Here is a 22582-nt window from a genome sequence, read left to right on the forward strand (position 1 = left end):
GGGGGGGGTCTCTTTGTGGATGGGGAGGTTCCCTGGGGGTCTCTGTGTGGATGGGGAGGTTCCCTGGGGGGGTCTCTGCATGGATGGGGAGGTCCTGGGGGGGGGTGTGGATGGAAAGGTTCCCTGGGGGTCTGCATGGATCAGGAAGCTCCCTATGGGCTCTGTGTGGATGGAGAATTCTCCCAGGGGTCTGCGTGGATGGGGAGGCCTGCAGGGGAGTCCAGAGGAATCAGGGGCTGACAATGCTCACTGCCCAGCAGTTTACAAACGTCAGGATGAACGAGCGTCTCCTGACCAACAATTCTAAACAGACATTTCTTAGGGGCCAATTACTTAAGCACAAAACAGGATGGTCTTCGCAGGAGACATCATGGTCTCTGAAAGCAGGACCCCGAGGTGGGAGCAGAGACTCTGGAGCCCCGTTACAAGCTACGTGCCCCGGGCTCTCTTACCCGAGAGAGCAGGACCCCTCTTACAAAGTTTCCTTACCTGTAAAATGGGGCGGTAACCACACACCATCACAGGACGTGTGGGGGGTGAGTGGCTAATTCACGTAAGCCACGCAGACCACAGGCCGGTACTAAGGGTCAGTTGTCAATGACGGTGACAGTCCCCACCAAGACCGTGACCCGCACGTGCCCTCCCCGAACACTGGCACCCAGTCTCACCGGTCACCGCGCTGGCCCAGCTCAGGGGCAGAGTGTGACCTTTTGCCCTGAGGACACGGGGAGCAGCGATCTCGCTCAGCTGAGCGCGGGCCCCGGCCACCCTCAAGCCCCCACAGGACCGCGGGGCCCACAGCTCGGCCTCAGCCTGTGGGGCCCCCCGAGGGCGACCCGCCGCACCCCCGCACCTGGTGGAAGTCGGCGTCCCGCGTGGCCGCCAGCTCGAAGCCCTGTTGGCGGCTCTCATGCCGCAGCACGCGGGCCAGCAGCTGGTAGGCCGTGCGCACGTCGTTGCCGAAGAGCTGGCCCGCGTGCTGCGTGGCATTCCGCAGCGCCTTGGCCAGCCGCAGGGACCGGTCGCCGTCCATCCGCGTCTCGTTCCGGCTCAGCTTCTCGTTCTGGGAAGGGGGAGCACACGAGATGTTTGCACACCTACCGCAGCTGCTTTGCTCCTTCCTGTGATTCAGAAATCTGTGACTCTCTGGTAGAAACTCCCTTTTCAGGCAAGAACTTGAAAACCCCCAAACCAAACAGGAGCGTTGGCTGTTAACTCTGGCACCAAAAGGGAGGGACTGTCAGGCCAGAAAGCGCTGGAAAGAGACACCAAGGGAAGAGACAGTGACAAAGGGTGAGGTCAGAGGCGGCGGGCCAGAATATGGGGACCCCCGCGTTTCCAGATCCAGACGCAGGGCTGGTCCTGACGGGAAGAGCGGCTGCGCTCTGCCGCGGGCGCCCAGAACAGATGTGGGGTCCAGCGACGGTCCAGCCCCTGGCCAGCGGGATCCGGGGGCCCCCCGCCCCCACACCCATCCCCGACCCCGTCCCTGAGCCTGCCTGTGCGCACGCACGCGGCTCCCTAAGGCGAGGGCCTACCATGGCTTTGAGCTCCAGGAAGGAGACGGTGGTGCAGTTGAAGAGCTCCGCGGGCAGCCAGCCCTTCTCGCCGCTGCAGTGTCGGACTGCGTTTCCTAGGGAACGGGGAACACGGAGGAAAACCTGGAATCCCAACTGTTAATTATGCTCGTTGACCTGTATGTACCTGAACCCCGTGTGTCTGGCAGAGGTGTGAACCCCAGGTGTAATGTGCACCCCTCGGCCAGCCCAGGGCCAGGCAGGTGCCACGGCCACAAGCTCTCTCCCTACACGCCTGGGGCCACGTCTGAAGCTGCCTGAGCCACCTGGCCACCGTGAGCAGACACGTGAGCAAGTCCACGAAAAGAGAAACCAGCTCCATCGCTTGCCGAATACCCACAACGTCCATGGGCCCTGCCCATCTGCCACGAATCCGACTCGCAGTCGTGTGCTTTGGTGGGGCGTCGCCCTGGGTCTCCGGACACAGCTACCACCCCCATTTTACAAAGAGAACCTGGCACTGGGAGCAGCGAAGCAGCCTGTCCACGTCCTGGCCACTAGGCGTGTTTTAATGTTTGCATCATAGCCTTTCCATGTTTTGTCATTTATTATTAAGGAACAAGGTTTTATTTTCCCCCAACACTTTGGCTAAAGAAATGTTGTCCACATAGAACATCCCGTGAGTTCCTGCAAGCCGTGTGCCTCGATTGAGTTCCTGCCTAGAATGGATGCCACAGGCCACGGTACTTACCCACGGATCCCCTGGGGCACGGCACCGCCGCCGGCTGCCCGAACTTGGTCTGCGGCCACCAGATGCCAGCCTCAAATGCTCTGGGACATCCGTTGTAGATCACTGGGGTCACGGGGGGGAAGGAAGGCTGCTCAGCCCGGCACGGCCATGCCCACAAAGGTGCAGGGCTCTCCGCGTCCTCCGCCCCCACCAGGAACCAGACCCCTGCATCCTCCCCTCATCAGTGTTAGAACTGGGGAGGGGGTGACCCAGGCTCTGACCCGTGCCCTCCAGGAGGGCCACGCCAACAGAAGGCCAAGTGCACACTGTCAGACCACGAGGCTGCCGAACGCTCCCCAACCCCAGGAGTGCGTGGTGCACACGCAGACACGGGCACGCATGCAGTGTGTCCCTGCAACACGGCCCAAGGGATCGAGGGGCAGCGCAGACCTTCACAGCCGAGCGCGGTGACCTCAGCGAAAGGGTTGTCACAGCGGTTGCACTGACGACCGATGACGCCGGACTTGCAGACACACTGCCCAGTGTCCATGTCACAGGCCCGGCTGTGGGAGCCGTGCGGGAAACAGTCACACGGCAGGCACGCGTCCTGATCCGGGGGCCTGTAGTAATTCTCCTGCAGAAGCCAGAAGCCGCGCATGGGACTCCAGGCGCCGGCAGAGGCTCTCCTCCCGCGGGATGCCTCCCGGCTGCGTCAAGGCTGCGCTCCTGGGCCTCTCCCCGCCGCCCTCCACCCACATTCCCCCACGGGCGGCTCCCCGGGCGCCCACCGTGCCGGACGGGGCAGGTGCACTCTCTGGGAAAGCACCCCTCTGACTTCTTAGCTAATACTTGTCGGGGGCCACCCGCAAATCTGTCCTCAAAAGTACTGGATTCAAATGGAGACTTATATACAAGGATGGCCCTTGCTGTGTTTTTTCACTGTCAGAAGTTAGAAGGCGCCTGAAGGTCCACCACTGGGCAGGTCAGGGTGATGGTCAAGAGCATGGGCTTCAGACTGCCAAGTCCTGGGTTTGTGCCCATCTCTGGCCACACCGCCCTTGCCGGTGACTCAAGCGTCCCCTGCTGAAGAGTGGGATGGGCTGTGACTTGGGCAGAGCCAAGGCCAGTGTCCAGCCCCCGTGTCAGGCAGGAACACGGAACTGTCCCCACAGGGGGACCCAACCGCGTGTGTTGGAGCACGTGGGCACTAACATGTTAGCAGTCCCCCTGGGAGGGCGGATGGTGTCACTGTCACCTTTTAGGCACGCATCTGCATTTTGTGTAATTTCTGATGAGAAAAAACTGGAGGCACATTTTCCCCAAATCCCCTCTACCGCCCACGGATGCGCCGACCACCGTGTGGCTCCGTGGTTTGCCCAGTCCTGATCTGCTGCGGCCGGGGCAGTTTTTCATTTAAGCATTTCAGCAGACAACGTTCTGTTTCTGGAAGTGCTGGGCACACGTGGGACGTCCCTGGTATTAACCCGCCGGGAGTGCGGAGGGTGCCCATGACGGCGATCTCCATTCCGGGGCCAGCAAGCCCATGCCTCACAGCACGTGCCCCTCATCCAGCGAGACAGATCTGTCTTCTGGGTTTCAAAGAACCGACAGTTCAACAGCCGTGCAGACACGATTCTGAAGGTCCGTGGCCTTTCCCAGGATGCCGCGGGGGACGGTTTCCCGTGGCCTGGCCCGGGAGCACGGTGGCCGGTCTGACGCGGGGAGGAGGTGACTCCGTGCCACACAGAACCACAGACGCCCCGGGTGGGGTGTGGGTGAAGAAAGTTCAGCCATCATCGAGAGCCAGTTTGACAAAAGCCCAGGAAAACGGAAGGTAGGACAGTGGTTGGTGCTGAGGATGAGCTAACCTCACAGAAATTGCCGTTTCCTGTTACCAGCTGGGTGTGGGGCTGAGGACCCAGCTCTCAGGGCCCAAACCAGTGTCCACATGAAGACCGGTCTGGAGTACTCAGTGCCTCGGTAAGCAGCCACTTCTCTGGGCTCAGGACCTGCATGTGTGTGCATGCCTGTGTGCACGTGGATGTGTGTGTGCACGTGGGCGAGCACGGGCCATCTCTCGGGGCGGCCACCTGAGGGGGTGGGGACGCGGCCGGCATCTGCCCGCGCGCCAGGCTCACCTTGCACTGACACTGTCCGTTGGTCTTGTTACAGTCGGGATCAAAGCCTTTGCTGACGGCACAGTGGCAAGGTCCGCACACGGGGTTCCCCCACCAGCCTTTGGGGCACGGAAGGTCAACCCTGTTGGGGAAACAGGACAGCAGAGGGAAGGTGTGCGTCACTGTCCTCAGGGCCAGAGGAAGATGTTGGAGGCCAGGAGCCTCACCTGGCCTGCTTCTGGGCCCCTCCCTCCCCCTGGAGTGGCCTCAGTTTCCCCCTTGCTGGTTCCCAGCCTCACTCACCCAACCTCACTCACCCTTAGGATCCCAGACTCCAGGGGCCGCTTGTCTGGAAGGCTTTTACCACTAAACTTACTTCTAAAATGATTTATTTGCTCACATTTTCCTTCTACCTGGAAGACACAGGTGAGTACCCCAACCTGGGCTTCCTAGTAGCGTGACCTCGCCGCGCCCCCTCCAGTGGGGATGGCACTGATCTGTGCTCACTCTGTCCGAGCGCCCACATGACAGTGCCCGGCTCACGGGGGAGCTCAGGGACAGGTGAGCCCACTGCCGGGCCAACCGCAGCCCCAACGGAGCCCACGGAGCCCACGGAGCCCGGCTGCCCTGGGTCACCTTCCTGCAGGACCCAGGGGGTCTGTCAACACAAGGTCCCCGGTGAGCGGTTCCTGAACACGGGGTTCTGGGGCATCCATGCTTTCCTGGGTGCCCTGAGGCAAACACTGTCCACGTCCCCCCAGACGCCCAGAGCTACCTTTCCACACACGATCATCTCCGTGCAGCCAGGGGCTGGGCCCGGGGGCTCAGGATCAGGACAGGGGCCCAGCCCTGCTCTCGAGAGCCCAGCAGGCCCCGAGATGTGGGACATCAGAGGTCCCGAGGTCAGGCTAGCCCCTCCCAGGCTCTGGCCACTGCCTGTCACTGTCACCCCTCATCCACTCTCAACCTGGTCACTCACCTGAGTGTCACCTGCAGACCACCTACCTGTGGGATGCATGCCCCCAACCAAATCCTTCAGGCACCTCAAAATGAAGTGCCATCCTGTGCTTACTGTCTCAGCTAATGCCATTCCATCCATCCACCCGCCCGGCCGGCAGTCAACCTCTCGTACTCACTTGCTCACCGGGCAAGCAATTATTATGTACTGACGGTGTACGCAGCACGGGCATAAAAATAACCACAGCAGACCGGCTGAGCCGGGGGCTCCAGTCAGACGTTCACGGATCTGCATTTACAGTGGGGGGGACCCCAGAGCTCTGGTGCACCCCTTCTCCCTACGGCCTCCTCAGCCCTCTGTGCCTGCAGGGCCAGCCCCTGGGGACACGCCCGCCTCCGGCTTCCGCCTGTTCCTCCCGCGCTCCACGCGGCAGCCGGGGCCCCGAGACCCGGCCTCCAGCCTGCCGTGTTTCTGCGGGGCTGCCTCGGCCTCCACAAGCCACGCTCCGTTCCCGGCTCGCAGGGCAGGTCCCTGCACCTCAGCGGCCGCCTGCTTCGTGCAGACGCAGACGCAACGTCGTGTGTTTCTGGAGTGGAAACATGCTCCGACGGGGTTAGTTTGAGATGCTCGGTGAGATTCTTATTCATTTCATGACAAATTTGAAAAAAAATCTATGCCCGTGTTAGCCACAGTTCTATGTCTTTGCGTGAAATGACCAAGAGGAGAAGAGACGTCAGGGGAGACGTGGCGGCCGAACTCCGCAAGGGGGGTGCTCTTACTTGTTCTCGCAGTACTGGCCATAGTGGCTGGACCCACACTCACACGCGTAGCCCCGCGGGGACCCGGGCTTGTGCACACACGCCGAGACGTGCTCGCAGGGGTTCAGATGGCACACGTCCACACACTGCCTTCCGAAGTACCCTGTGGGGACAGGCCAGCATTATCGCCACCCCAGAACCTGCCTGCGGCACTCCACGTCCCCCCTCCAGAGCCAGAGCCAGAGCCTCCAGGTTAAGACGTCTCGGGCCATCTGTGTCATCCCCAGACTCCACTTCCCGTGCTCCACCACCATGGAGGGACGGGGTGGAGATGCTCGGAGTCACGGGACACACCAGTGTTTGGTGGGTCGGACCTGGACATGCAGACACGAGGGCCTCCCGGGTCCCCCTCCACTGGGGAGGGCAGGAGGCACGGGGAGGGAGTCCCAGCCACCCCAGGTCACACGGTGGACGGGTACCAGCCACGCAGGATGGTAGCACCTCAAAATCCAGAGGCGACTACTGGAAGTATAATCTTTGAAAGCGTGGATTTTTCACGAATTCTCTCCCTCAGCTCATCGTGTGCCCTGAGGATAAAGCCTAAAGTGTCCCCCTGTGTCCCAAGTGAGGACCAGACGTGGGAACGAACTTAGAGAAGAGAGGGCCCCTCTCCTTGGTTACAAAACAAGGCTCAGGCGTCCGCAGACCCTCAGCACTGATGGGGGTGCTCCAGCTTTGCCTTCCCGATGTATTCGCAACACCAAAGCACTGCCCTCTGCTGACGGGCTTCAGGACAAGGGGGTGCGGGCGTGGGGCTCCCACCTTTGTCACAGATGCAGGAGTAGCCGTCCCAGGCATCGTGGCAGCGGCTGTGCTGAGGGCAGGGGCTGGAGGTGCACGGGTCCTGCACGTCACAGCCGTCCTTCACCCTGACCTTGAGGGCGTCATTCATGTTCAGCGTGGCGATGTTGGTGGACGTCTCCCCCATTCTCACTCCCTGAGTTAAAAAGGGGGCAGCCGGATTCAGTCCAGCATCTTGGGGTTGGAGGAATCTCAAAAGGTAGCCGGGGGTTAAGAGAGCCCCAAATTCTCTCTGGTCCCCCAAAAGCAACAACGTCTCATTTATGTGCAGAGCTGGGACTGGCATGGGGAAGGGCAGGGTCACTTCTGCTGCCTTCAGGCATGTGCTCCAGGCACGCAGACCAGCTGCCCAGAACCAAAGACCACGTGAGTCCACGTTCCCATAATTCCATGCTTGGTGTCATGAAGAAAAAGTAAATGAGGGTGGCGGAAGGTCGTGGCCACCAATGAAGGGAGGCGAGGCGCCTCTTGGGAGAAGGGGGCATCCTGGCAGAGAATGGGGACCACGTGGGGCCGCCCACAGCAAGTTCCACATTGGAGGATGGCGCACAGGTGGAAGGCGGTCACTGGGGAGGGTGGGGGCGGTGAAGGGGAAGGCACGTAGGGAGTTTATTTCTCTGCCGCGGGAGGCCAGGGGGACACGAGTGGAGCTACTTGATAAACAGCTCACTCTGGCTGCCGTTAGAACACCTGCTCCAGGGGACGACGGTGGCACTCGTTCAGGTGAGTGTGGGGGGGGAGGGGATGATGGTGGCACCCGTTCAGGTGAGCGTGGGGGCAAGGGGACGACGGTGGCATGCGCTCAGATGAGCGTGGGGGGGGGGGACGACGGTGGCACCCGTTCAGGTGAGCGTGGGGGGGAGGGGCCACATTCCAGACAGGACATGAAGGCAGAGCTGCAGCTGACGGACCGTGGCGCGGTGATGGGGATGCAGGGGGGCGTCTGGAGGGGGACCGTGGGGAGCACGGGTCTAAGCTGGAAGCAGGATCTGCTAAGGCGGGGTTGGCTGTGAGACAAATTATTCATTTACTGAAAACCAGCAGGCTGACCAAGGGCGCTGCGGGCGGCCCCCACGGCTCGGCCGTACCTGCATGCAGCCCCGGAAACCGCGGCGCACCGTGACCTTATCTTCCGACACGCCGCCCACAGCGATGCTTCTCATCTTCAACCCCGGGAGCTGGTTCCCGATCTGCACCGTGTCCTATGCAAAGAGAGGGGGGCTACATCCACCACGCTGGAAATATCTTCTGGGAAGAAGATGCTCGAAGGCTAAAACACGGTCACTTTGGCAAACTCCCCACAGCCCGAGGGCACTGGGCCTCCGAACAGGGGGGTGAGCCAGGCTGTCTGTGTGTGACGGGCAGGAGTGGGAACCAGGTCGCAGGACACCTGTCCACATCCCAGCACAGCCAAGAGGGCAAACTGGGGGTACATGGGCAATGCTACCACCTCTGTAATGGGCGTCACGAATGAGTCACTCCAAGACAACCCTGGTGAACTAGGGAGATGGCAGCAAATCTAAAATACGTCCACCGTGGCAGGAATCTAAGGAAGTCCCTGCTGGACCCTCAGGCCCTGGAAGGCTGAACTCTGAACATGACAGCTATTTATTCTCAGAACCAAGTGGGAGATGAGCCTAGACTCCAGGGGCACAAAAATCACGAGGAGCCCCTGAAGTATCCCAGAAAAAAAGGCCTCTTGTCAGTGTCTGCAAACCGTGGAAATCCAGTGTGGCTCACCAAGCATGCTCTCAGTGAGCCCTGCCTGGAATGCCACTTGCCCATCCAGGACGGGGGCACCTGTCTGGTGTCCCTCGGCCTCCTCTGCTACCCAGGGCTCATCTCTTGCCCACCTTCACGCACCACCCATACTGAGGGAAATGACCCGTGCGTTGTTTATCTTTGTACCCCAGAGGCATGGCACCGAGGACAGTCGTTACTCAGGACAGCTTTGCTACAAGAAACCACCGCGGAAGGCAGTAACAGCACCATGATGGGACACACAGATAGAGCCCAGTTCTGAGTCCAGGAGCTGACCATCTGGAAGGGGGCTGAGGTGCAGATACTGGAGACCAGAGCATAAGGCAGAATGTGAGACCCAAACTCAGGGGGGCCCAGAATGTGTGACCCCAAATCCTCTAGGGCTCTGGCAGATCCTGGCACATGGAGGGGTCACTCCGTTCTCCCATGGGCCCAGTGAAGGTGTCTGTTCCAAAGAGGGTACAGGTGCCAACTCACCTGGTCCAACCCATAGTCCAAAGTCACGACCGCCAGGTACTTGATGTCTTTGCCCTCCTTGGCGCTCTTCAGTTCTATCAACAGGTGGTGCCACTCCCCGTCAGTCACACGTGACCTGGACAAGCTCATGGATGCCACATCTGAGGGACCATGGGACACCTCAAACTGGACATAGTTGTTTAGGATCTGGAGGACAGGGAGAGCCAGACCTACCAGTTGATGTGATGACAACAGAACAGAAAATGCTTTGCAGTCACTTAAATAACAAAGCCATGAAAACAGACCTACTACAGGGCACTGGGCCAAAGATAGACTTAAAAATGAGGCCAAGTTTAATTTCTTATTGTTGCCTGTATCACTCTTTGGACTTACATGCCTTTTTCTGTGGCAAGAAGTGTCAAATGTGGACAGAGGGCGGGTAAGATAAAGCCCACTGGACTTAATTACTGGGAACAACCACAGATTCAGGTGAGTACTGAGCTCTTATTTTTGGAGACATATGTTTCACTTTATGACACAGGATTCAGGCCACTACGTTTATATATTTGTATTTAAAAAAAAAAACAAAAACAGCCGCTGGTAAAGTAACTCGCCTAAGACATTCATGTTTTAAGAAAACATAGCCAGGAGTAATGCTAAGATCTTATTTCCCCTAATGAAGGAACTGGGTAGTTTGGACCAACCCTCCTCCTGAGAACACCTGGAAACACAAGACAAACACTAACGCACAGCCGTCTGAAGGCATCAGAATGACTCAAGGCAGAGTTACAGAGTCACAACCAGGAAGAAAATGGAAATCTGCAGAAGTGAGCTTGGTGTTCGCTCCCACTGACGGCTGACAGCTGGTTCTGGAAGACACAGCTGAGCCTGGAAGTTGAGCAACGCTTTCCAGGCTCCTGGGGCTGGGATGATAAAAATTGGAATTCAGAGCCCAGCCAGGGTGTGTGGGGGTGCCGGCAGGAAGCAAACATGAGGGACAGGGACAGCACCATTCTAGTTTCAAATTCGCACTGCATTTTCAATATGATGTTCAGCACTCAATCAAAAATAACCAAGTACCGGAGGAGATATGACAATGTGCATGAAAACCAAGAGAAGCAAGAAAGAGTGGATGGAAACAGACCATCCCCCGCCCCACCGCCCAGGGAATCCATAAAATAGAATCATCAGACACAGACTTGATAACAATAATGGGAACCACGGAACTTTCAAGGAAACAGATTCAGGTGACCATTAGACTCTTATTTTTATGGATAAATGTTCCACTTCAGGAGACAAGATTCAAGCTACCCAGTTTAAAGACACGTAAGAAGGTGGGGATATAGCACTGCAACTCACCTAAGCTACTCGTGTTGAAAGACTGTTTCAAGCAAAAGAATAGCTTAGAAAAACAATAACAACAACTATTAATGCACTGTTTAAAAGAGACACACCTAAAATATAAGGATTCAGAAGTGTTGAAATAAAAGACCAGAAAAAAAGTATATCATGTAAACACCAACCAAAAGAAATCTGGTGTGGCTCTATTAATGAGACAAAGTAGACTTGAAGGCAAACAAAGAATTCTAGAGATAAAAGTGATTTTCATAATGATGACTGAGTTGCTTGTCCAGGAAGATAAAACAATTCTAAGCTTGTATGCACCTAATAACACAGCCCCAAAATGTACAAAGCAAACCTTGACAGAACTAAAAGGGTAAAGAGATAACTCCACAATGAGGGCTGCAAACTTTTTAAACTCATCTCTCTCAGTAACTGAGCAGAGAGACAAAAAAAATCAGTAATGATAATGGGTTTGAACACCCCAATTAGCAAACTTCACTCACTCGATGTATACAGAACACAACTGCAGAACACACATTCTTTCAAAGTGTAGGTGGGACATTCACAAAAAAGATGAAATGCTGGGCTGTGAAGCAAGTCTAATGCATTTCAAAGGTCTGAAATCACACAGCATGCCTCTCTGACCTGCAACTATGCTAGAATCAACAACAAAATGATTTACTAGAAAATGCCACCTGTTTGCTGATTCAGAAACATACTCCGAGGGGCACCTGGGTGGCTCAGTCAGTTAAGTGTCTGACTCTGGATTTGGGCTCAGGTCTTGATCTCAGGGTCATGGGATCGAGCCCCACTTTGGGCTCCATGCTCAGCGCACGGTCGGCTCAAGATTCTCTCCTCCCTTTCCCTCTGCCCCTCACCCCCTGCTTGTGTGCATGTGTACTCTCTCAAATAAATAAATAAAATCTTTTTTTTTTTAATCTTTTTTTTCAGGGCGCCTGGGTGGCTCAGTCAATTAAGCAGCTGCCTTTGGCTCAGGTCATGATCCCAGGGTCCTGGGAATTGAGCCCCACATCGGGCTCCCTGCTCAGCAGAGAGCCTGCTTCTCCCTCTCCCTCTGTCTGCTTCTCTGCCTACTTGTGCTCTCTCTCTCTGTGTCAAATAAATAAATAAAATCTTAAAAAAAAAATCTTTTTTTTCTTTTTGAAAGAGAGTGTGCTCAAGCTGGGTGGGGGGAGGGGCAGAGGGAGAGAGAGAATCCCAAGCAGGCTCCACACCCAGTGCAGCCCAATGCGGGCTCGATCTTGAGACCCCAAGATCATGACCTGAGCTGAAATCAAGAGTCGGACACTGAACCAATGGAGCCACCTAGGTGCCCCAAAACATACTTCTAAATACCCCACGGATCAAAAAAGAAATCATGATGGAAGAATAGAAGATGTTTTTAACTGATTATAAAGATAATGCAACTAATAATGTGTTTTGGTTTTTAGTCTTAATCAAGAGTGAAGTCAAGAAGGTGACTTCACCATTTTATGCTGTGTCTCCTTTCATCCACGGAAGTTTCAGTCAACCTGCTTCATTTCCCTGGCTATGCTCTTTCACTGTCCTTGCCAACAAAAGCCCAAGACCAGTGGATCAACAATAAAAATGACATCTGTCTATAGACAAAGGCGACAGAATGAATCCCAGGCCCACGTGCAGTGACTGCTTGCCCCCTCCGGTCTGTTGCCGGATTTAAGAGGGGCATTCAACAATAGCCAGGTGATCCCCCTGGACAATGCAGGCGGAGTGAGGGCGCCTGAGAGCAATTACCCAAATTGTGTGGGCTGTAGAATGACTACGTAGCTGGTTTGGCCTTCCACGGACGCCAGGAACACCTCTGCTGCTGCCTCACAGAGCTCACGAGCCTACAGGAGGCCTGCCTTCAGACATACCACATAGAAATAACCCAGAACATTCCTGCAGGACCCAGCTGACCGGCCTTCAGGCCCTGGAATGGCCTTCGGGGTGGCCACCGGGGTCTGGAGGATCCCCCCCTCAAGGCCACTAGTCTTGCCACCCAGCCTTCCACGGGGAGGAGCCAGCCATAGTCCCTGGCAAAAAAACCCCTAAATTTTTGGATTAGCTACCCATAATGTAATTACTCAAACAATACGGGAGGAGTTTGGGGCTTTCACTGTTGCTCCTCCTGAAAGCGTACTTTTTTCCTACAGAGACCCCCACTACCAAATGACAACCTGCAAGTTCCAATCCATCACCTGAGTCGAAAACAGCCAATTTAATTTGTTCCAACAGTGAAACCACCACAGAGAAAAAATACCATCCCGAGGCAGAACTGTGCTTGCCAAGTGTCGGCCCAGAGCTAGCCTCTGGGACTGCTGGTAAACCTCCGAAATCACAAGATAATATGGGAAACACAATGCTGCTGTAATTACGGGATACACAGACTGCACCTTCGGTCCAACCTGAACAGGCCGGTGCTGGGGCCGCTGCTGAGCAGTGAGGCAGGGGAGCAGGGCAGGTGGGGAGGGAGAGGCTTCCGCGGGGGACTTCCTGCCCGCACAGGGCTAGTCACAGCCCCCTGGGGCCCGGTCCTCACTGGTCTGTGGGCGCGTCCGGGGCCTGTCCGTCCACTGGGAGCCCTCGGGGTCCAGCCCCTGCTGACCTCCGACACGGAGCCCACAGGGGGCGCTGGGCAGTGCCTCGGTCCCCACCCACTGTCCGTGCCACTCACAAGTGCTTCCAGGCGGAGAGCCCACAGGGGCGATGGAAGGGGGCCCTGTGGACACCACAGAGCCCGCGTGACGAGGGGACGAGGCTTCCCCTGAGCAAAAAGAGATTGGGGTGGATGCTCCGTGGGATCCATCTCACGTCTGACCTCCTCTGACCCCAGCACAGCCCACTCTGCCTCGGAACTAAGTCCACTCCGCACTGGGCAGAGCAGTCCCTGGGCCCAGGCCTTGGAGAGGACCAACACACAGCTCCGTGAGGAACCCCCCACCACCGGGAGAGCCGTCACAGCTGGGCAGGCCGTCCCGGGAGCACACTGGGGTCCTCAGGGGCGACCCGGCCCCAAGGTGGAAGAGGAGGCTGGTCTAGACGGACACTCAGTGTGGCTGAAGACCGTGAATGACCCGTGCGAAGGGGGTCACATGCACCCAGGTCCTCCATCACACTCACATGCACAGACATGTGCAGACACTCACATGCACACACACGTATGCACACACACGTACACACGTATACATACTTAAAGAAAACTCCCAAAGAAAGGCAGGAAAAAGCAACCTGTCTATGGAATTCCTTCTAATCCCGGGTCCCACAGGCCGCTGCCGTGTCAGGAGGCAGATCGGGTCTGAAAAGGGTCACGAGGTGGACTTTCTAGGGGGGAGAACCCCCAAGTGTGGCCCCCCGGTCAAGGGGGCTCAGAGGTGGAGGGTTTGCACAAGAACCTCCTATCCCCCCCATCACTGCAAACAGACAGCCCCTGGAAACAGGAGACGACGGCAGGCCTACACCCTGGGTGCCCCGGGGGCAGAGTCTCCTGAACCCTCCCATACATCAAAACCCCAGGCTGGCAGCGAGGGTGAGAGTTCCTTGCCCTCGGCCAGCCCGCTGAGGTCGCTGGGTGACTCACAACCTGCAGGAACGCCCCTCGTTTCCCCAAATGAAATCTCTACAGAGCTGGAAGGACACAAGGTGGAAGTATTTGTGGAGCAAAAAGTCGGGAACACAGCATGTTAAAATCACATTTTCAAGGTTTTTAGGAACTGATTATCTGACGTTTTCAATCAACAAAACGGTAAACTCCAAAAAGATTAAGAGAGCACACGCATAAGGAGATCCCAAGTTCAGGAGGACCCTTAGGAACCTCCCGGCAGAGCGTAACCTCGGGGCGCCAGCCTGTGCGCGTGGCCCCCTCAAGCACGCGGCCACAGCCTGCCTCCAGCCTCGGGGACCCCCTGTCCCCACCCACAGGCGCTCGCCGCCCTCTGCAGTTCCGAAATGCCCAGGGGCCACAGCCGTGGTCTAAAACACACCTTGGCTGAGTTTCGCCCCCGAGGAGCCGGGCCACTGGGTCCAGCCAGCCCCGCACATAGTCCATCTCGGTGATAAAGGAAGAAACAAAGCGCTGGAATCGACCGCCCCCGTGGGAATCGTAGCTGCACACTGGATTGCCGCGCGCTTCCCGGGCATGAATGGCGAGATTGTGCGGCCGGCTGGGAAAGCAGGCTCGTGTTCCCTTTCTTCCTCACACTGGGGACCCTGCTGGGCCGGTGCGGGCGGCGAGGGGGGAGGGGCGGCAAGAGGCGAGGTTCCCGCCCTCTCCGTGCAGCTCTGGCTGCACCCCTGGGGTGCACACCGGCCCTGCCGCTGCCCCGGGGGCACGTGGTACTCCCTCACCTGGAGATGGAGCCTGGAGGACGCGCCTGCCGTGGCCTCCATCAGCACGCCGTCCTCCTTCCTGGTCCGGAACATGAGCCCCAGGTACCAGGGCACGGAGATGGTGATGTCCAGGTCGCTCCAGGACACGAGGCTCTCCCCGCTGAAGCGCTGGGGGTGAGGCATGACTGGGGACACAGAAATGCAGAGCCCCGGACATCAGACGTGCCTCGGAGAACCTTTTTCAGTTGCGGGGAGGGCAGGACAGGCTCCCGGGGAGGGGGGGGATTTTTCATTTCTATTCAAAGGCCGGTCTCAGACTGCCATGTGTCCAGCACCTAATCCTGAGTCCCGGAGCCACAGGCCTACAGAAGCCCACCCCCTGGGGCACCTGCCACCTTCTGGGTGGGGGAGGCTGAGGCCGGGGGCAGGGTGGGGTTCTCAGTCCTGGCCAGGGCATGACAAGGGTCTCTCAGGCTGGATGGAAGGCAGAGCGCGGTGGCTCAGAATCCTTGGGCTCAGCGGTGGGGTGCTCGGGGGCCCTGTGAGCACAACCCACTTGTCCCACCCCACGCCTGTGGGACAGTGTGAGCCCGCAGCGAATACCACACGCGTGTGCACCCCCACCTCAAGCCCCCAGCCTAACCAGCCCTCATCTGTGTCTGGGGTGGGCTCCGACCCCCAGGCACGCAGGCCACTGTCGCTCTATTCCTGGTGATGTGCACGGGAATGGGGAGGCTGCTGGCCAGCCGAGGGCTCCGAGATACTTGGGGGGGGACCAGGGAGGTGGTAATGGGTGGATCGAGAGCCTTATGCAGTCTGTTACACTTGGACAAACTGGGTGCCAGACGGGCCTCACCGTCTCCAGACCCCGTGTGTCACAGAGGGGCGGGGCGGGGCGGCACGGTCCTCATACGAGGCTTTAAAGACGAGCCGCAGCGGCCAACAGCACAGGGCACGCCAGCTGGGGGCTGTCTCTGGGGGCGACGGCCCCATGCGCCCTGGGCTGTCTGTTTCCTGCTCTTATGAACCCAACGTTGGCATCTGTTTTCTCTGGACTTGCGGCCTCCATAACAGGAACTCTGGGCGTGGGCGGGCGTCCACCCGGCTGCCGCCCCAGCTTCCTGCACGTGCCCCCCAGCCTCTCACCCCAGCCGGGTCCTGTGTGTGCTCCTACGCCCCACCAGGGCCCACGCCTGGGGACACGCGCCACCAGAGGCCGCGGCTCTGGACGTGCAGGCCCGTGTGAGCCCGGACGCCCAGCAGTGAGGTCCCCGAGGCCCCAAGGCCGGGCGGACACCCGGGCCAGCCCCTCACCTTGCTCGCAGTTCTTCCCGCCGAACCGGAGTGGGCACTCACAGAGGTAAGTGTTCCACCTGCTGACACACGTGCCCCCATTCTGACACCAGGCCCCATCACAGAAGTTCCTCTGAGCAGCACAGCCTGGGAACACAGAGGGGGGAAACACGAGTGGACTGTGCGTCGGTCGCGGGGGACCGGTCACTGTTCCCTAACACTGGCCCACGCTGGGGGGAAGACAGCCTGGGGAGCAGCGGCCCTGAGGGGAGGCAGGCTGGCCCGGGACCCTCTGGCAGCAGTAAGAGCGTCAGACCTGGAGGGGCACAGGATGCACTGCCGGTCCTGCCTGTTGGCCGGGTCCCCTAGTGACACGCCCGAGTGCCCTGCCCAGCCCCGTGGCGTCCCCGCACCCCGTGCTGCAGAACGCCCGGGCCCCAGCAGCGGCACGTCTGTGAGCCAGGGCCCCCCTCCTGGAGGCCCACGGCTAGGGGCACACAGGCTCGGCTCCAGAAGTGACTGCCTGGGCTGTGGAGGTGGCCGTCCCCTGCGCGGCCGCCCACGCCGTACCTGCCCTGGTGCCGTTGTTGGCAATGAAGCTGGCCATGTCCACGTTCCTCCCGTCCACAGACAGGTTCCGCATGCAGCCCACAAACTGCCGATTGCGCACCGGGAAGGCTTCGGGCAGGTTGGGGACGCCTCCCAGGAGCAGAGGGCCGGTCAGATCCAGGGACCTGGGGATGCAAAGCCAATCCCTCTGGCCTCTGTGTCTGGGTGGCCAGAGGCGGTGCGGGGGTCCTGACGCTGCCGTCACAGCACGGTGGCCTCCGCCACCAGACACACCCATCCTCTTGAAGGTCAATAACTGAACAGGGAGGCAGGCGGCCAACAGGTCAGAACACAGAAGGCAGGTCCTACTTCTAGGGCCATCCCTGGCCCCTCGAACCCGCATCAGATCCAGATGGACAGAGTCCCCGCCCACGGCCTGGGCCAGTCCAGCCCACACAGAGCGAGCAGCCCAGCAGGCCCGGGCCCATGCCAACCAGTGGCACTACCCCCCTCCGACCTCTGATGACCTTGAAGAGCTCACGGCAAACTAGACCCCTGGTTCCGCATGAGCAGCTGCGTGGCCTCGGGCAAGGGGCCTAATCTCTCCGGCGACATCTTTCTTATCAGTAAAATGGGCATGGTCCCAGCCCCACCATAGCTGCTCCAGATGCTCAGCACGGATCGGGTGGTCTAACCTTGGACTTCCAAAGCTTACTGAATACTCCACCAAAACACAGTTAGAAAGGAACGGGAACGTCTGCTTTGGCTCAGGAGACCGGCGTGGCAGCTGTCTGCGTCGTCAGTCCGGTTGGAGTTAGGATGATCTGCAGAAAACCTCCAGGATCTAACGGACGGAGGTTTACTGGCCCGCAGGGACCTGGGCCCGATGGATCGAGGCCAGCCGCCCCACAGTCTCTGGGGCCCGCAAGCCAGCCGTCACAAGTGCGGGCTTCACCTGGCCGTTACTTCGGCAGAAGTGATAAGGGGACTTATTCTAGAAGGTTCTAACATGTCAGAGGGAAGGTGCCCCGAACAATGGGAGGGACTGTGACTCCAGCCTGGATTGGGGCTGCCAGGGTGCTGGGCCCAAGGTGCCCTGCATCGGGGTCCTGCCCTGGACGACCCTGTTGGGGAGTAGCAGTCATGGGGGGGCTGCCTAGGCCTCCCCCCTCCCGAGATGCTCACTTCTTGGAGCCGCTCTGTGTGCCCTGGGCAGCGCAGCTGTAGTTCCCGACGAGGCTGCCGAAGCGCACGGCCACGGCCGTGTCACAGTCGTCCACGGTCACCACGGCCACCTTCTCTCCAGATGGCCCGTGGGGCAGGCCCAGGCGGCCGATGTTGGGCTGTGGGAAGAGAAAGCACAGAAGGCATCTGCGTGTGCTCCCACCAGCGGGCACGTGCCGCTCGCCCATGGGCTCTGAGGACACGGGAAACCACGTGTGGACAGGCTTGTTTTAAATTAGCTCCCCAAAGCAGCTGTACCGGGTACCCCTAAGATATATGTTCTTCCCAAAACCTCGGAATGCGCCCTTCCGGGGAAATGAACGGTCTGCAGGTATAATTAGCTGAGACAAGGTCACACTACAGGAGGGTGGACCCTGGTCCCATGTGACTGGGGACCTTACAAGGCCCAGACACAGAGCCACAGGGACAGGGCCATGTGGTGATCGATGGAGGCAGAGTGCGGTGCGCCAGGCCAAGGAGCACCAGGGGCTGCCGGCACCACCCGCATCTGGAGAGACAAGGAGGGCCCCTCCCCTGGAGCCTCGGACGGAGCTCGGCCCTGCTGACACCTTGATCCTGGACTTCCGGCCTCCATAACCATGACGGAACAAATTTCTGGTGGCCTAAGCCACCCAGTTTATGGTATTTTGTTATAGCAGCCAAGACCAAAGTGTTGAGATGCCTCCTTCCGAATATTCTGCCTGGGAGCCCAAGCGTTGACTGGACCCGCAGCCGCACACCTCCTGACCAGGGTCTGGCTCACCCCTCCGCGTTCCTACAGTGTGGACCCCCAGTGGCTCCCAGTCACTCCTGGACCCAGGCCTTTCCTCATCCTGGGATGACCCTCCCATGCCCTTTACTGGCCTGAAGCCAACCACCCTTCCTGCCCCAAGACCAAGCCCCACTTGCCTTGAGCTTCTTCCCCCTGGGCCGTCCCGGAGGGCCTCGCACACACAGTCTCCCCAACCCAGCACCCTGGAACTGGTGGCTTTGGGTAGGGCTGGCTCACTTCTTAAGAAGCATGTTCCCTTCTCAAGGACGCCGTGGTTAGTATCCAATGACAGTAACACCAGGCAGCCCGGCCCCTGTCCCTGGGCAGCCCCCGTGCCCGTCTCCTGGCCTGCCCCTTAAGGACCCGAACACGTGCACCCAGACAGCCCTCAGCCATGCTTCCGGCACGAGCCTGGGAGCCTGCTCATGCCACCACACAATGTACGCATGCAGGTCTCGAAGTTCCAAAAACGGAGCAGGTGGCCAGAGAGCTGGCTCGGGCTGGGCCAGGTAGCTGAACTACCGTCCCCATCAGTCCAACCCGGATGATGACAAGACCTGCCTGCCCTGGGGTGGCCTGGATTAACCCCAATGGTGTGTGTAAACCACCACCGGGCCTCACAATCAGCTCACGGCACACAGGGCTCCTTCCTCCCACAGAGGACACGCTCTCCCGGCCCCAGCAGCCCTTCCCCTTGCCCCTAAAAACAAGACTCAGTGCCCCCACACAAGAGCTCTGGGGTCTGCCTGAGTTTATAAAATGCTGCAATTTTATGCTTCTTTATAATGGTATTGGAAACAGGGAGTTGTAAAAATACAGAGAATTTTAATTAAATCAACTCCATGTCTCTTTTAATAGGGAAATAACAACTTCACAATTCATTTAAAAAGAAATCTTCAGGTTTTCAGAGGAGTAAAGAAGTATCCACTCGATCGAGGACACTAGGCTGGAAGGCAGGACAAGGAGCTGCTGGTAACAGGAGCTCAGCCAGGTGGCCAAACTGTGTGATGTCAGGGGCTACCCCGTTCACCCTGGTGGTGTCCCCCTCCCCCCGAATTGTGCAGTGCACAGCCTATACCACTGTACATGGTGACCTCAGCTGAGCCTTCCACTCCCTCTTGGCCAACCATCTGAATGGACAAGGCCCATCACTGGACCTCGGTTTCTCTGCCCACAAGAGAAGGATTTCATATTAGAATACCTGTCCTCTCTATGTTACAGGGACTTCAAAAGTGACATTAATATAAGGCACATGATTTTCCTGGGAACCCTTCTTTGGTAAATCCAAGGGAGGCTTTTACCACGCGACCCCGTATCCTGGTTCCTGGATCATCTTCTTCATTTTCTTTTATATCAGTTGATGAGATCACAAGATCTGATAAACTATATCCTCAAAGATTTCACCTTCGGTTAAGCAACAGTTAGATGAGTATAAAAAATCATCCGTTTTCTCCCTCTGTTATGGCAGCCTGCTTTGGAAAAACATGTACAACTGCCTATTATGGGCTACCTAAGTGCTAGGCGCCATCCTGGGGGAAGAACCGTCCCCCGGGCTGTGCGAGCCCCGCATTATCTTTACAACTTATAATTTGCATTTTTGGGGCTGGGCGGGAGCCTTCTCAGAAGACGTCAACGGCGGCGTTTACCCTTGGAAAGCTCTAATGAAGCAGAGTTGCTGTTAGCAAGACTGCAATTGTTATAAACTGCTGCTCGCAGTCAACGGGCCAGGGTCCTGGGATCCAAGCACTGCGGCAAGGGAGGGAGGACGGGAGGCAAGGGCCCCCGCGAACACCAGCATTTGAATTGAGAGCAGCACTTGCTGGCTGGAGACAGCCCACTGTGAAGACAGACGTCAGAGCCTAGCGACACATCATCAAACCAGCCAGTCGGCTTTCAGGAGAACACACAGTGTCTGCTCGACATCATCCAACACCCGCTTCTCGATTCCTGCCCCCGCACCCACGGGCGGTCAGGTCAAGCGATAGCCCTTCTGGCTGAGAGTACAACATTCTCAGATGAGGAACGAAAAGGACCAGCAGGACACCGTGAAGTATCCGGGGGGACCCCTGCCCCACAGAGCACCCCACTGTCCCACCCCTTCTCAGGCTGCCCCACAACACATAGCACGCGGGACAGCGACTTGCCACGCCCGCCTCATGTGCCCACAGCCACTGTGTGGTCAGCCGCGGCAGGAGAACATGAGGGACGCGTGCAGAGAGGCATACGCAGGGGCCTGGGGACGCATCGGGGGGGCTCCTCTAAGAGTCACGGCAGGACCTGGCAGCTCCCCTGCTGGGAACAGACCCGAGAAGCTGAAAACAGGGACTTCCGCAAAAACCTGCTCACGGTTGTTCACAGCAGCATCGTTCTCGATAGCGAAAAGGTGGAAAGCACCCAAATGTCCGTGAGCAGAAGGATGGTGAACAAAATGTGGCCTCTCCATTCCACGGAATTACGATCCAGCCTTTAAAAGGGATGGAGCGGCGACAGCTGACACAGTATGGATGAGCCTCCAGAACGTGACGCTAAGTGAAAGCAGCCGGATACAAAAGGTCCCGTGTTGCAGGATTCAATTTATGTGAAACGTCCAGGAATGCAGATCCATAGACAGAAAGCAGCCTGGTGGTTTTGGGGCCTGGGGTGGGGGGTAGATCGGGAGACAGTGCTAGTGGGGACAGTCTCCTCTTAGGGTGCTGGAAAGATCTCTGACCTAGATGGGGGGGAAGGTCGCACCATGTTGTGAATGCGCTAAATGGCAGAGTTGTTCACTTTACAACGGTTCCTTCTGCGTGATGTGAATTGCGGTTGTCTGGACGGGCATCCGCCCTCCTCGTCCCCCGTGGCCACGGTCTACTGGATAACCGCTAGGAAGCTCCTTCCCATTTTGATCGGAAAGTGGGGATAAAATGCACCGCGAGGCCTTCGTGTCGAGACCGTCACCAGCAATAAAACGCAGGAAGAGAGTGAAAGCTCTCCGTCGGGGTGGGAGGTGTGCAGGTCGCCGCGCAAACAGCCCGAGTCAGGTCGGAGAAGCGAGGTGAACACACGGGCAGGTGCACTGGATTTGGGCTCAGGTCATGTGTTCTTGCCGAGGGAGGACAAAGCGTGTCTTCCCCACACGGCCAGCACGTAGAAGGAACCCCCCGCGGGGCAGAAATCGGAGGACCGTGGCAGCCCCCGGCTTACCTCTGTGTGTCCACCTCTCGTGTTTGAAGAAGAGAGAGCGGTTTAAGCCGCTCATTCGGAGCGCAGATGCGGGGCCTTGGCACGGGCGAATGAGAGAGCTCGCTCGCTGGAGCGCCGCCAGCCCGGGCACACAGAACAAGATAAAGAACGAGACAGAACAAACGGTCTCTAATATTCTTAAGAACTGTGAACGTTTGCCACACCTTTGCACCAAGAAAAAGACACGGGAAGTAAAGAGGTCACGTGGCAACAATTCTCACGTTAGAAGGGGGCTGGAAACAGGCAGGGCGAAGGCTGGCGTCCCTGCCTCTCTTTCCCTCGGGCTCGGCTTGCCTGGTCGGGGGGCCAGCCAGGCCCCGGGGGGCCCCACGCCTGCAGCAGCCAGGCCTGGGCACTCAGGGTCCAGGCAAAGCAGGAAAAACCAGAGGCATGAGCCAGCCAGCCGGGCCTGCAGATGGCGAGGCCTGCATCCCTCCTGAGCAGAGCCCGCCACGGGGCAGGTGGAGTGGGGCCAGCAAGGACAGACCCCACCATGCTCACCCCTGCCGCCAAGTGAGAAAACCAAGAGAGCTGCCATGTGCTTTGGGGGGAACCCGAAAGCAAAAAGCTTTGCAACTGTGCAAATCCAGGTTCCTGATTCTCCGTAAGTCCCTCAGAGGTCATCACTTAGGGTCTGTCCCTTTCTATTTTCCTTCAATTTATTTTCTTC

The 22582-nt window shown here is 58.2% G+C and overlaps 1 protein-coding gene across 1 annotated transcript in view; it reads right to left on the reverse strand.

Annotated features, from left to right (window-relative positions):
- CELSR1 (cadherin EGF LAG seven-pass G-type receptor 1) overlaps positions 1-22582 on the reverse strand; it is a 141813-nt gene that overhangs the window by 23149 nt on the left and 96082 nt on the right. Inside the window, exons 6-18 of the mRNA XM_032416464.1 lie at positions 17877-18034; positions 16713-16876; positions 16164-16289; positions 14868-15034; positions 9180-9365; positions 8030-8143; positions 6903-7077; positions 6102-6243; positions 4386-4506; positions 2698-2881; positions 2269-2370; positions 1539-1633; positions 854-1063 (exon numbers count right to left, since the gene is read on the reverse strand). Of these exons, the coding sequence (XP_032272355.1) occupies positions 854-1063; positions 1539-1633; positions 2269-2370; positions 2698-2881; positions 4386-4506; positions 6102-6243; positions 6903-7077; positions 8030-8143; positions 9180-9365; positions 14868-15034; positions 16164-16289; positions 16713-16876; positions 17877-18034 (1944 nt within the window). The remainder of the gene's footprint in view (positions 1-853; positions 1064-1538; positions 1634-2268; positions 2371-2697; positions 2882-4385; positions 4507-6101; positions 6244-6902; positions 7078-8029; positions 8144-9179; positions 9366-14867; positions 15035-16163; positions 16290-16712; positions 16877-17876; positions 18035-22582) is intronic.

The sequence above is a fragment of the Phoca vitulina genome, unplaced genomic scaffold (assembly GCF_004348235.1).
Source record: "Phoca vitulina isolate PV1807 unplaced genomic scaffold, GSC_HSeal_1.0 scaffold19, whole genome shotgun sequence".
NCBI lineage: Eukaryota > Metazoa > Chordata > Mammalia > Carnivora > Phocidae > Phoca > Phoca vitulina.